This window comes from Myxocyprinus asiaticus, chromosome 5, assembly GCF_019703515.2.
Source record: "Myxocyprinus asiaticus isolate MX2 ecotype Aquarium Trade chromosome 5, UBuf_Myxa_2, whole genome shotgun sequence".
Lineage (NCBI taxonomy): Eukaryota > Metazoa > Chordata > Actinopteri > Cypriniformes > Catostomidae > Myxocyprinus > Myxocyprinus asiaticus.
This window is the reverse complement of record NC_059348.1, coordinates 50,825,054-50,838,565: the sequence shown is the minus strand read 5'-3', so window position 1 is coordinate 50,838,565 and position 13,512 is coordinate 50,825,054. Positions and strand designations below refer to the sequence as shown.

The following is a 13,512-nucleotide window of genomic DNA, read 5'->3' as shown; positions in this document are numbered from 1 at the left end:
TATGAGTAAATTAAGAAGGTATAAATCTGTAATTAATAAAGAAATGATTTATATATTTATATACAGTATGTAATGAATAGTACATATTTTAATACTTTATTAAAGGAATATTCTGGGATCAATACAAGTAAAGTGCAATCGAGAGCATTTGTGGCATACCGCAAAAAATTATTTCAAATCGTACCACCTTTTCTTTAAAAAAATTAATAAATATTTATATACAGGGTTAGGGAGTAACAGAATACATGTAACGGGATTACGTATTTAAAATACCAAATATAATTAACTGTATTCCACTATAGGTACAATTTAAATAATTGGTAATTAGAATACAGTTACATTCAAAAAGTATTTTGATTACTGAAGAGATTACTTTGCATTTTATTGTCATTTGTTTCATTTAATATTTAGTCCTTTCAGATGGAAAACATTTATACATATAAATGATGCGATCCAAAATGCATTTGAACAGCAGTGAAACACTTTCTTGCGATGTGTTACATTCATACGAGCAGACAGAGAAGTAAGTTTGAAGTAAGTTTGGAGCAGAAGAAATAGAAATAAACCTTGTGTAAATTGTCAGCTTTACGCTAAGCTAAAATGCTATTTCTAGCCATTTTACATGCACATTACCAGGCACGATCATATTTTTTTATCAAGAAAATTCACGTTGGATCATAATTTCTTTTTTTCTTGTAAGACCTTTGATATTAGGGCAAAAATCGTATTCTTGATAATATTTTTTGTATTGTTTTCCTGTAAAAATATCTAAAAATCCTTAAATCAAGATCAGTTTGATTTATCTTGTTTTAGAAACAACACTGCATAAGATATTTCGGTTTTTCAGAGAATGTATTTTTAACATGTATATTTTGTCTTACTGTGCTGGCAGAGTTTTTATAGTCAAAACAAGTGAAAAAAATCTACCGGTGCTGAAGAAGTAATCCAAAGTATTTAGAATACATTACTGACCTTGAGTAATCTAACGGAATACATTACAAATTACATTTTACAGCATGTATTCTGTATTAGCAGAAATGGAACTATGGGAATTATGTTGTGACTAAACAAAATCTCAAATAAATCAAAACTGTGTTATATTTTAGCATCATCAAAGTAGTCACCCTTTGCCTAGAATTTGCAGACATGTACTCTTGACATTTATTCAACCAACTTCTTGAGGTATCACCCTGGGATGCTTTTAAACAGTATCGAAGGAGTTCCCATCAATGCCTGGCACTGATTGGCTGCTTTTCTTTATTATTCGGTCAAAGTTATCCATTTCAAAAACTTTTTTTTTTAAATACAATTTTAGTTTTGTAATGAAATAAATGAATATGTTGGCACAATTATATTTTTTCCTACAAAACTAATTTTAAACATTTAAGAATACGACTTCAGACCAAAAGATTTTTAAGATCATGAGAAACATTTCAGTCAAGTGACCCCAAACTTTTGAACAGCAGTGTGTGTGTGTGTGTGTATATATATATATATATATATATATATATATATATATATATATATATATATATATATATATATATATATATATATATATATATATATATATACAATATATTCTGTGTATATATAGTGTATTTGATGTTTAAAAATGTTTGTGTATTTATGAAATTACTCGGGCTACAAATATTGGGCTATAGATATTAGGCCACTATATTATAAGCATATAAACATAACTAGATTAATTATGTTTTTTCAAATTGAAAAACAAACTATCAAAACGTACACAGCTGTTTTCTCTACCTGTAGCTTTGGTCTTCAGCAGTCAACACCCGATTGCTTTTTGGGAAACATGCTGTAGAGTTTAAGTAGCCTACTGCTTTAGTGATACTAACGTTCTACTTAGTGCCACGGGAAACCCAGCCATGGACAAATAAGTGAAATGAGACAAAAAATCTTCCAATTCGGGACTGGTCACCCTACTACATTATACGTAATGCCTACCTACACAGCGCTTCAAACATCTGAGTTATGTAATAACCTGGACAATGTATCGGCATTCTTTTTATAAACATTTTTAAAAGCCAATGCATTCCACATACTGCTCTGTGCTTCACTACAACGGTCCAGTGGGTCGCGCTGGGTGCGCAGCTTCGCCACACCTTTTGATAGAGATTTTGATAGCTGAAAGATAAATAAAACAGGCTGTGTGTCTAAGAAGTAGGCTAAGTAATTTTGCATGCAGATGTGAGGGACATCAATAGGCCATTTCTAAAACAGACAACTAATATTTCTCTGGCCCATGTAGGTTGCAGAACCCATGCCTACACAGAAGAAAGTTGGCACAAAGCCCTGTCTAGACCCTTTCCTGACTAGTACGGTTTGTGTCACAGGCACAGGCATTCCTTAGTCTGGTTGTTTGATGAGAGAGAGATAATATGTAGTTGCAATAAAAGTTGAGCAGCGGTGGATAATTATTCTGTTGCACGGCATTGAGGAACTGATGATGACGCGAGTTGACCAATCAGTGGAAAGACACGTTTCATGCCCACCCACATGTGCAAATCAAATATTTATCTATTTTCTACCCATGAACAATTTTGAAAAAACAAACTATCAAAACATACACGGCTGTTCTCTCAAGCTGTAGCTTTGGTCTTCAGCAGTCAACACCCGATTGCAATGCACCACCTACTGGTGAGAACTAAAGGCATCAGGTGGAGATTGTGCATCGGTACTCTGCTGCTTTTCCTGAAATTACCGGATGTAGAAGGTTGAATTTCCAATCTAATTTGAACCACTGAATTTGAGGAAGCAAATTTTGTTTAGCGAAATAGAACGGGCTGAATTTTACCTGTCGAAAAAACTAGATTGTATTTTCAAATGAACTGAATATTTTGGAAATTAACTTTGGAAGGTGAATATTTATTGTTGAATTTTTAATAATGAAATTAGTTGTGAAATGTTTTCAAATGAAATATTCAATGCTTAAAAATACAACAATGTTAAATTTCAGCCTTCCAAAATGCAAGCACTGATAATACAATAATTTTATTTTTTCAATTAGAGCAATTCAACCTGCTTTTATGCTTCAAAGACTTTAGTCATGAATTTACTTCCATAGCTCTCTGTGCAAATCTCAGCATCCGTAGGCGTGAGCCTCAGCAATCAGCGATGAGTTTAACAATGCTCAATGGTGCATGCAACAGCATTCAGTCGTCACCAGTTGTGCGGATCAGAGTGCGCGTTTAAGCTTTTCTGGCGATAGTATAGTTACACTGCTTTGTTAAATTTGGATCACACTGTTTAGGCGAGCATTTGATTGCATCTTTTTCAATTAAATGTATTTATATAAATTGCTTAGTTGTGTGGGGTGCAGTCACATCTACAGATGGAAAAATTATCACCACAGTTTTAACAGAAATGTTATCAGCACATATGCACATCCTAGACAACAAAGGAGAAATCGATTTTAAAAACCGACCATTCAACAAAAATGCGCTGAAAAGTTTGCTTTTATTCACTATTCTTGAAGTGTCAAACAGGTGTGTCTCACCTGTTCAGGGTCTGTAGCTCTTAAAAAAAATGATAATGTGAAACTGAACCTGCAAATGTCCTGATTATATTTGGTTCTATACAGCTGTGAGTCAGCCATCTCAATCACGAACAGCATCACAAAAATCTGGCTGCTGCACTGGCTATTGTGTGCAAATTCACAATATTTGCAGGACAGTTTTTGTCCTCACTGAATAGTATGATACTTTATAGAGAAAATGGAAGAATAGACATTTTACCTTTTTTTTTTTTTTCCAAAAAGAAAATTACATTTAAATGCATTCTTAAGTAAACATGACATTTCTTTAATACCAATGTTTTTTATATGTGGGCTGATAATGTGAGAGGGCTTTAGCAGATCTAAATGTTTCTCCTCAGTTTTCATAATTTGTAAAAAATAGCCCTAAAGTGTTAAAATGATATTATGCTTTGTTTTGTTTTTTGCTTCTGTTTTTTGGAATAATAGGGTTCAAAACAGTGTTACTATAAATACAAACTTTAATACAGTGAAAAATACACTCTATTAGCATAACATAAATATATATAAATAAATACAAATTTCCAACATTCTTTTGAATGTCCATGTACTAAAATAAAATATTTGATGCCATGAGTATACCTTCATTTACTATTACTATTATTTTGAATGGCCATGGAAAATGAAGCAATGTGATAACAATTTTACCTGGTCGCAAAAAGTAGTCCATTAATTTACCTAATGAACTTTCACCTTTTGCTGACCCTTTATGCTTCGCAGAGCTACTGTGTGCTTCTAAATCACTTGCACCTTTATTAGCAACTGACACATAAGTGCCAGCTTTACATGTCATACATTCTGCTTCCCATGGATCTCGACCTGGACGAATGCATGGGAATTTTTTGTGCAAATTTTCGGTAAATTTGCACTTTCGATTGGGCATTGTTTCCACTCAGCTGTCATTTGCTGCTACTGTCAAGCAACTGTTTGATGCCAAACACAACAGCGCTTAATGCGTTCGCGGAGAGATTGACAGGCAGGAATTTGGCCAATAGTTGCTGCAAGCATCTTATAATCGACCTTAAAATTGGTGTGCGAGAAGGCGGGACTTACAAAGAGGGGTTAAAGCAATGCAAATATGCGTGCACACACAATGAAGTATTAGACCAGATGCACATCATAATGCAACTAAAGCCGAATTCTGGACATTTTCGCAAATTTATAAGTCCCGTTATATTAACTTGTTATAATTAATTATACATATTTGGATCAGTTAATAGAATTAACTTGATGTAGCTGAATTAATATTACAATCAATTAATCTGTTCGTCCAGCGAACACTCAGTATTGATGGTCTATCAACTCTCAGAAAGGATATTTTTCTTGGCCACAGAAAAATAACTGTTTCTTAGCATGTAGCTGTGATCAAATCGTTCAGTTGATGTTGATTTACAAGCAGACAAGAATCAACTCGCAAGAATGTACAAAAAAGCTTTATTTAACTAAATCACGAACACATAACTAATCTAAACAAACACATACACACAAATCACGCATACATGGGAAATCGAAAAGTGAAAGTGAATGAAACCAGAACAGAACAGGGGAATGAATCTATGAAAAGAGTCATTTAACAATCTGAAAGAACCATGAGTTTCTTACTTCAAAGGGGTTCATAGCTTATACTAAACCTCTGTTTATTTAGTTAACTGTACGATACTTGCAATGCCTTGGCTGTTGAGGGAGTGCCCAGATGCAGTCTCAGGAGAAAGTCTTGATGGTTGCTTGAGTCGATGGTGTTGAAGTTGCAATCAATTTCTTCCGCGTTGAATGAAGAAATGATGATGAACTTGCGGTGTTAGTTATGGTCGAGGAAGTTACACATGGCTTGATGTGATGAGGCCTGTCGGCCGGGTGTTTCCGGTCCCACACGTATAGCAACCAGGAGAAGAAGGGAGAGATAGAGAGAGGGAGGTCACTCCGACAGTGCCCTTTAACTCCTGAGGGAGGTCACTCCAATGAGAAAGGTGCAATTTTCCAGCGGGAAAAGTTCTTTTGTTTGGAAGCTGACTCATTTGCATGATTGGAGTATGCTAGCAGTTTGTGCCCCTTTATGCTCTGATTAATATAACAAGCATACAATGCATGCTATAAGGCGGTGAGATACACCAGTGTGCAGGGCATCACACAAGGATTAATTTGATAGGAAGCATGATACCAGTCATTTTACATGATCTAGTGGTTCTGTCATAAAGCATGCATAAAACGGTATACAGTACAAAAGACACTATTCGAGACAGTAATAATCATACACACAATGTCCTGGGGATCTGCATGCTCATTTATAGAACAGTTTTTCTATAAATTAATGAAGAAAAGTCTGTTTTATGGGTTTTATGTGTCTTTCCTATGGGGCAATGGAATGAGTTACTTTCCCCACATTCCTTTGCTTTTGCATGTGGCTACCTTCCCCCACCTGGAATACCTCTGAAGTACACTAGTTGCTGGACCAATGTCAGCAAAGGGGGAGTAAAAGCTGATAATGATCAGTGGGAGAGCAGACATCTCGGAGACTGCTTGGGCCTACTTGGACCTTTGCTTGTTACGGTCTTGAGACGTCTGTTGGATTATTCATTAAATAATGAATAATTGTGTGTCTGATTGGTCCAGATGCTACAGAAGTGAGCCAGCATGCTGGTCAAGCTCCGACAGCGTGGCTTTCGAACAGCGCTGCCGAGTATTCATCTAGTGAATCTCCACTCACTTCTTAACAAAATGGACAAACTACATCTCTTCACCCTTACAAAAAAAAAAAGACTTTGCTGTCTTGTGCTTCACAGAAACCTGGCTGAGTGAAGCCATTCCGGAGAGCATGTTACATTTGCCAGGCTTTCAGCTGTTCAGAGCGGATTGCATTTTCGGAGTTAACAGGGAAAACTGGTGGAACATGGTGGAACATGCTTTTACATAAATAAAAGTTGGTGTACAGATATAACAACGTTAAAGAAGATGTGCTGTCCTAATTTGGAAGTGCTGTTTATCAACTGTAAGACTTTCTATTCACCACAGGAGTTTTCCTAGTTTATTCTGGTGAGTGTTTATATTCCTCCACAATCGTGTGTGAGCTCAACGCTGCAACAGCTGGCTGATCAGATCACGGACACGGAAAACAACAATATCTGGACTCACTTCGTTGAGAAATTGCTGTGCTAACCATAGTATAATTACTTAAATACACTCTGTAGTGCTTCCAAACAGCATGTATTTAGCATGCTAACATTCATTTTCACCAGCAAGTACACAACGAAAAGAGATTTATTTGAGTTACATTTCCTCTTCTAATTTTGTTTGGTTTACCCAATTCAAGTAGGTTCTTTCTACACAGAGTGTTTGTGTTGTGATTACATAGCTTAACATAGTTAAGAAAACTCATTTCAAACATGTGGAACCACTGTCCATGGTTGAATCAAGTTCAGCCAAAGAGCTATTTTTAAGAGTATAATTTGCATGCAGTTCTGACTATAATGTGTCTGTTTATTTGTGGATTATATTAAATTATGCCTTTTCAGTAATTGTGAGAGAAAGACTGCACAAAGAAACAGATCACTCTCTCAAATGACTGTTTTGCTCATGAATTGCTCCATCCTGTTGCATTGATAATTTCTGCTGTAATCTTTGTGTTTCAGAGACCGGACAGATTGATCCAGTCTTGATTGAGCGCTATAACACCCCAGGCTTCGTGGGCTGTCTCTCCAGAGTGCAGTTCAACCGCATTGCTCCACTGAAGGCTGCCTTGAGGACAGGCATTCCCTCCACAGCCTCCGTACAGGGAGTTCTGGTGGAGTCCAACTGCGGGGCGTCTCCACTCACAGTACCGCCCATGTCTGCAGCATTTGACCCCTGGCACCCGGATTCAGGTGAACAAACTAATGATGCTATTTTCATAGACCTCCTCATCATGACACCCAGACATAGTTGTTTAATGAATTTCACAGTTTTGTTTTGTTTGATATAGCATGACAGCAAGATATTCTGTGCCAAGTTCAAAGTTCATTGTCTAGCCAAGCCTTTTAAAGGGACAGCTCACCATAAAGTGTCTCACTCTCATGTTGTTTGAAAGCTGTATTATTTACTTTTATCTGTGGAACACAAAAGGAGATGTTTCGAGGAGTGTTCACGCTTCTGTTTTGCATACAACAAAAGCATGTTGTGACCAGGGGCTCAAAAAAGGAAAATATAGCACTATAAAAGCAGTCCATACAACTTGAGTGCTATACACCGGATTCCAAATCTTTCTTCCGCTGTAACTCTTTTTTTAAACAAATGACATTTTAAATATTTAAATATATGTAGAATGTAGAATAAAACAGCTTTTTTAAGGTCACTGATATGACTCGAGTCCTCGTCTCATGTGAGTGCTAATGATTTTATACATATCTTTTAAAATTGCAATTCATTTCGTTAGGAGAACATTTTTTAAAGGGGAAGAAATTACCTAGTGCACCTTTATCCATCTTCTATGGCTGCTTGTCCTATGCAGGGTTGTGGGTAGTGCTGGAGCCTATCCCAGCTGTCTTGGGCTAAAGGCAGGGAAACACCCTGGACAGGTGGCCAGTCCATCACAGGTCAACACACACACACACACAGACATACACACTCTCACTCATGAGGCAATTTAGGGTCTCCAATTAACTTACTAGCATGTCTTTTGGACTGTGGGGGGAACTGGAGCACCTGGAGGAACACAGGGAGAACATGTAAACTCCACACAGAAAGGCCCAGTTGAGCTGGGACTTGTACTACCCACTGAGCCCACCTTTATTTAACTTATTTATGCACCAGTTCTCAGTGTTTGTCACAGCTAAGCTTAAAATGCTTTGGCAATACAAATGCACAGGTTTTGTCACAACAATACACTAAATTGAGATATAATTGAAACAGTGAGAGAGGGCATTAAAGATCTTGCATTTTATAAAGGAGTTTAGGACAGACATAATATGTTCTGTGTGCGGTTATCTTTGTGTGTTTAAACCCATGTCCAATTGAATACCTTGAGCTTTCTTGGATATTTATGGTATAGAGTTTGGAGCCTGCAGAGATGGCAGCTGAGAAGAGCGGACGATTCATCTTAGATCTGCTCCCCTGCCAACATCAACCCACTAACTCACACTGAGAAAACACTCCGAGTGTATTCAAAGATTTGCTCATCTGCTGCCGAGATAACATCTGTGATAGTGTTCCACTGACCTTCTGAAATTCATGAAGGACAAGAGATTAAATTAAAGGAGTTCTTATTCTCTTTATTGTATATCTGTAAAGGTTTAGAGTTACTTAAATGGAAAATTATTTAATGCCACACTTTTTTCCTCTTTTATCAAGCTGGTGCCCAGTTCCCATTCAATGATGAGCGAGTTAGTCGTGATGGTGTCAACAGAAACTCTGCAATAATTGGAGGTGAAATCTATTGTTCTAGTTTGTAAATATTTCTTAGATAGATTCTTCATGCTGGGTATATTAAATGTGAAGTGCATGTGTATTTTCTGAAAACCTATTCATATTCTCCATAGAATAATTGATTTTCTCAGAGCTCAGATGTTGTTAATCAATGGTGTATGCTTCAGCTGAAGCCACCAGTCCGCGTTATTTAAACATTATTTTGGAAAAATCCTGTTAATTCGCGGAATTTCTAAGGAATTTCAAAACTAGCCGTATCATGATTTTAATAGCATTCTTCCTTCTCCGTCCTCACTTAGGCATCATAGCAGTTGTCATTTTCACCATCCTATGCACATTGGTGTTCCTGGTTCGGCACATGTTCCGTCACAAGGGCTCTTACCACACCAATGAGGCGAAAGGGGCGGAGTCTGCCGACTGCGCTGATGAAGCCATTATTGTGAATGACCCCGCTTTCACAGAGACCATCGACGAGAGCAAGAAGGAGTGGTTCATTTAGCCACACACCTTGGAGGGGCTTTATTCTCTGACATGGATACCATACGGGATACATCTGGGCAAAGTGCCCATTCTTAGTCTTTTGGGTAGCCTATGTGAAATGAACACTTGGCAGTGTCCAATTGGACCACGTCTGTGCACTGGCTGGCATGTCTTTTCTGTAATTGTTTTGTTTGTAAGTGTCTGCAGCACAAGGACTTCTATAAGATCAAATTCTTCACACTTGACAGGCATATTCCATGGACAACGGTGAAAGGAATTGAAGCATTTTTATCATTGCATTATTACTGTCTGTAAACAAATGGAACAGACAATGCTGGACTGGCAGAAATGTATGTCCGGCAAATGTGAATGCACCAAATACTCCAACAGCACAAAACGGAACATGTACAGAATGCATAATTATGTTTCCGATAATGACATTTGATTGTATTTAAATGTTTTGTTGTTAGCATCTTCAGGACAATAATATATTGTAGCATGGAAATCAGACAGTGGCATTCCTGAATCATTCATCAACTTTAATGCAGCACATTTGTATGTCGTCGTAAATGTTCTTTATAGTTATTATCAGAATTCAGTGTTATTTATTTGATTCTCCATAAGTGCTTGTTTAATCTCTATGAAAAACATAAGGCATTTTAGAGCCCCCCCCCTCTACACATTTGGTTGGGCTTTTTATAACTCTTATAATGTCTTAACATGAATGCTCTTAAAATCATAAGCTTTAGATAGAAATTGCAGTTTTGTTCCAATGTGTTAAATCGTAAAATATTCATTACTTTTAATGTGCCTCAAGGGTTCAGTCATGCTTCTGGCCAAGCATGGATTTCATGAGAGATGTGATGACCCTTAAAGGAATAGTTCACCCAAAAACTGAAAATTCTCTCATCATTTACTCACCCTCATGTCATCCCAGATGTGTATGACTTTCTATCTTCTGCAGAACACAAATTAAGATTTTTGGAAAAATATCTCAGCTCTGTAGGTCCTCACAATGCAAGTGAATGGTTACCAAAGCTCAAGAAAGCACGTAAAGGCAGCATAAAATAAATAATAAAACTCAAGTGGTTTAATTCATGTTTTCTGAAGCGATCCCATCGGTTTTTGGTGAGATTGCACTTCCTAGTTCTTGACGCATGTGTAGAGCGCTAGATGGTGCTAGGAAGTGTAATCGAGCTTAAAATGTAATATGTGCATTTTGAAGCTTCACAGTTTTGAGTAAATGCTGAGAGAATTTTCATTTTTGGGTGAACCATTACTATAAATGTTAATAGAGTACATGTTTGCAGTTTAATACACTGCTAATTTAGGTTGGTCATAGCAGAATCAAATAACAAATTTATGTACAAACCATTTTATCATTGTCTTCGTTGTTTGTGCTTTAAGTCATTTTTAATTCTTAACTAAGTCTGAAATACATGATGAAAAAGTGGGACTTCTCAATGAGTTTCCCCTATCTGCTCACATGGATTCATTAACATGAGTATTACTTGAACCTAATCAGCAAGATTTTAAACCTGATTTGTATTAAAGCACTAAAGTATTGTTGCTTTTTAAAGATATTAAACATCTGTTCATTTTGAGTTGTTTCAACTGTTTGAAATTGTTTCCATGCATTATTAATATGTCTGTTGATCTTTTAAATTAACACAATAATTAATGAGGACAGGCCTACTTAACATATTTATTAAAGGGATAGTTCATCCAAAAAGGAAAATTCTCTCATCATTTACTCACCCTCATGCCATCCCAGATGTGTATGACTTTCTTTCTTCTGCAGAACACAAATTATGATTATTTAGAGAATATTTCAGCTTTGTAGGTTCATACAATGCAAGTGAATGGGTGCCAGAATGTCGACGCATCAAAAAGCACATAAAGCCATCATAATAGTAATCCATACGACCCCAATGTTTTAATCCTTATCTTCAAAAGTGATATGATAGGTGTGGGTGAGAAAAATATAAATATTTAAGTTATTTTTTGTTAGAAATGCTTCTCCCTTCCCAGTAGGGGGCGGTATGTATGAAGTGGAGATTGACTGAGCAGGGAGGAGAATTTATTGTAAAAAAGGACTTAAATATTGATCTATTTCTCACCCACACCCATCATATCGCATCTAAAGACATTGATTTAACCACTGGAGTCTTATGGATAACTTTAATGCTGAATTATGTGATTTTTGGAGCTTCAAACTTTTGGCACCCATTCACTTGCATTTATAGAACAAAACAGCTGAGGAATTCTTTTCAAAATCTTCATTTGTGTTCTGCTGAAGAAAGAAAGTCACACACATCTGGGATGGCATGAGGGTGAGTAAATGATGAGAGAATTTTCATTTTTGGGTGAATTATCCCTTTAAGGTTTGTCTTGAAATTATTTAATGTGACTTTATAATACACTTGTTTCTCTCGTTCATTTCGAGAAATGTTCATGAAGATGTTCATTTAATTTTAAGGGTTGTAAAGAGACTGAGTCTCCAATAATGAACACATTGCAAATATCAATAAACTATACTTGATTGTTTTTGTTACTAAACAGATACAAATTTCTTTAGGTAGTAAGTGATGATACAGTTGCGTTTGCATCACACAGTCCTCTTTTAATGATTCATTATGTTTGTAATGATTATGTTTGTGATTGTTAATGTTCCTTTGATACAATTAAGAAACCGTTAATCAAATGAAAATGACATCTATTATGATTGCCTGAGTTCTGAATACCTGCATATTCCACAGTGATTTCTTAGTTCAGAAGCTTTGAATTCTGAATATTTTGTTCTAACATACATCCAACTCTAATTTTGACCCTGATTAAAAAGTACTTTAGCGATACTATGGTATCAGATGATAAAACTTTGATAGCTACTTAATGATTACCTTCATGGTATTACATAGTACTCCTATGAACTTAAAAGAATACCAAAGTACATGTTCAAAAACATGGTAGCTTTTTTTGGTATATATACAGTATGTGTGTGTGTGTGTGCATGTGTGTGTGTGTGTGTGTGTGTACATGTTTATACTACATTGTGGGGACCAAATGTCCCCACAAGGATAGTAAAACTTGAGATCACCTACCTTGTGGGGCCCAGCCAGTGGTCCCCATGATGGAAATGGCTTATTAAACATACTAAACGTTGTTTTTTTTTTGAAAATGTAAAAATGCAAAAAGGTTTCTGCGAGGGTTAGGTTTAGGGGTAGGGTTAGGGGATAGAAACTATTGTTAGATCTGTATAAAATCTAACTATAACACTACATTTACTTTATTTATATTATTTGTGAAAGTTTGATTATATATATATATATATATATATATATATATATATATATATATATATATTTTTTTTTTTTTTTTTTTTTTTTTTTTAATTAAGAGAATAATTCACCCAAAATGAAAATTCTCTCATCATTTATTCAGCCTCAGGCCATCCCAGATCTCAGCTCTGCAGGTCCTTACAATGCAAGTGAATCCTGACCAAAACTTTGAAAAAACACAAAAAGGCAACATAAAATGTATCCATACGACTCCAGTGGTTTAATCAATGTCTTCTGATGCGGTCAAATAAATTTTTGGTGAGAACAGTCCAATATATAACTCATTTTCACTATTAATCTTGACATCAGCAGTCTCCTTGGCAATTATGATTTCAAGCTCGATTACACTTCCTAGCGCAATTAGCACTCCAGTGGTTAAATCCATGACCTGAGAAGCGAGAAACAATATTTAAGTGCTTTTTTATGATAAATATCCACGTTTGACTAGGACTGACCAGTAAGTGGTGATATGCAAAAGAATGCAAATCGGCACAGCACAAAAAGTGAAGAGAAAGTGAAAGTGGAGACTTATGATATAAAAAGGACTTAAATATTGATCTGCTTCTCACTCACACCCATCATATTGACTCTAAAGACACGGATTTAACCAGTGGAGTCATTTGGATGACTTTTATGCTGTCTTTATGTGCTTTTTGGAGCTTCAAGTCGAGATGACCCCTTTTTATAGACAGTGCCAAGGGCGTAGCCAGGAAATTACTTTTGGGTGGGCCTCACTAAAAATGG

At 36.1% G+C, this 13,512-nt stretch overlaps 1 protein-coding gene across 2 annotated transcripts in view; it reads left to right on the top strand.

Moving 5' to 3' along the window:
* The window catches only part of LOC127441503 (contactin-associated protein-like 2), a 60,696-nt gene extending 48,972 nt beyond the window's left edge, over nucleotides 1-11,724 (top strand). For both annotated transcript variants that reach the window (XM_051699017.1, XM_051699016.1), the window contains exons 23-25: nucleotides 7,183-7,413; nucleotides 8,876-8,950; nucleotides 9,250-11,724. In XM_051699017.1, coding sequence (XP_051554977.1) covers nucleotides 7,183-7,413; nucleotides 8,876-8,950; nucleotides 9,250-9,449 — 506 coding nt within the window. In that variant the 3' untranslated portion in view covers nucleotides 9,450-11,724. The remainder of the gene's footprint in view (nucleotides 1-7,182; nucleotides 7,414-8,875; nucleotides 8,951-9,249) is intronic.
* Nucleotides 11,725-13,512: the final 1,788 nt, after the last annotated feature.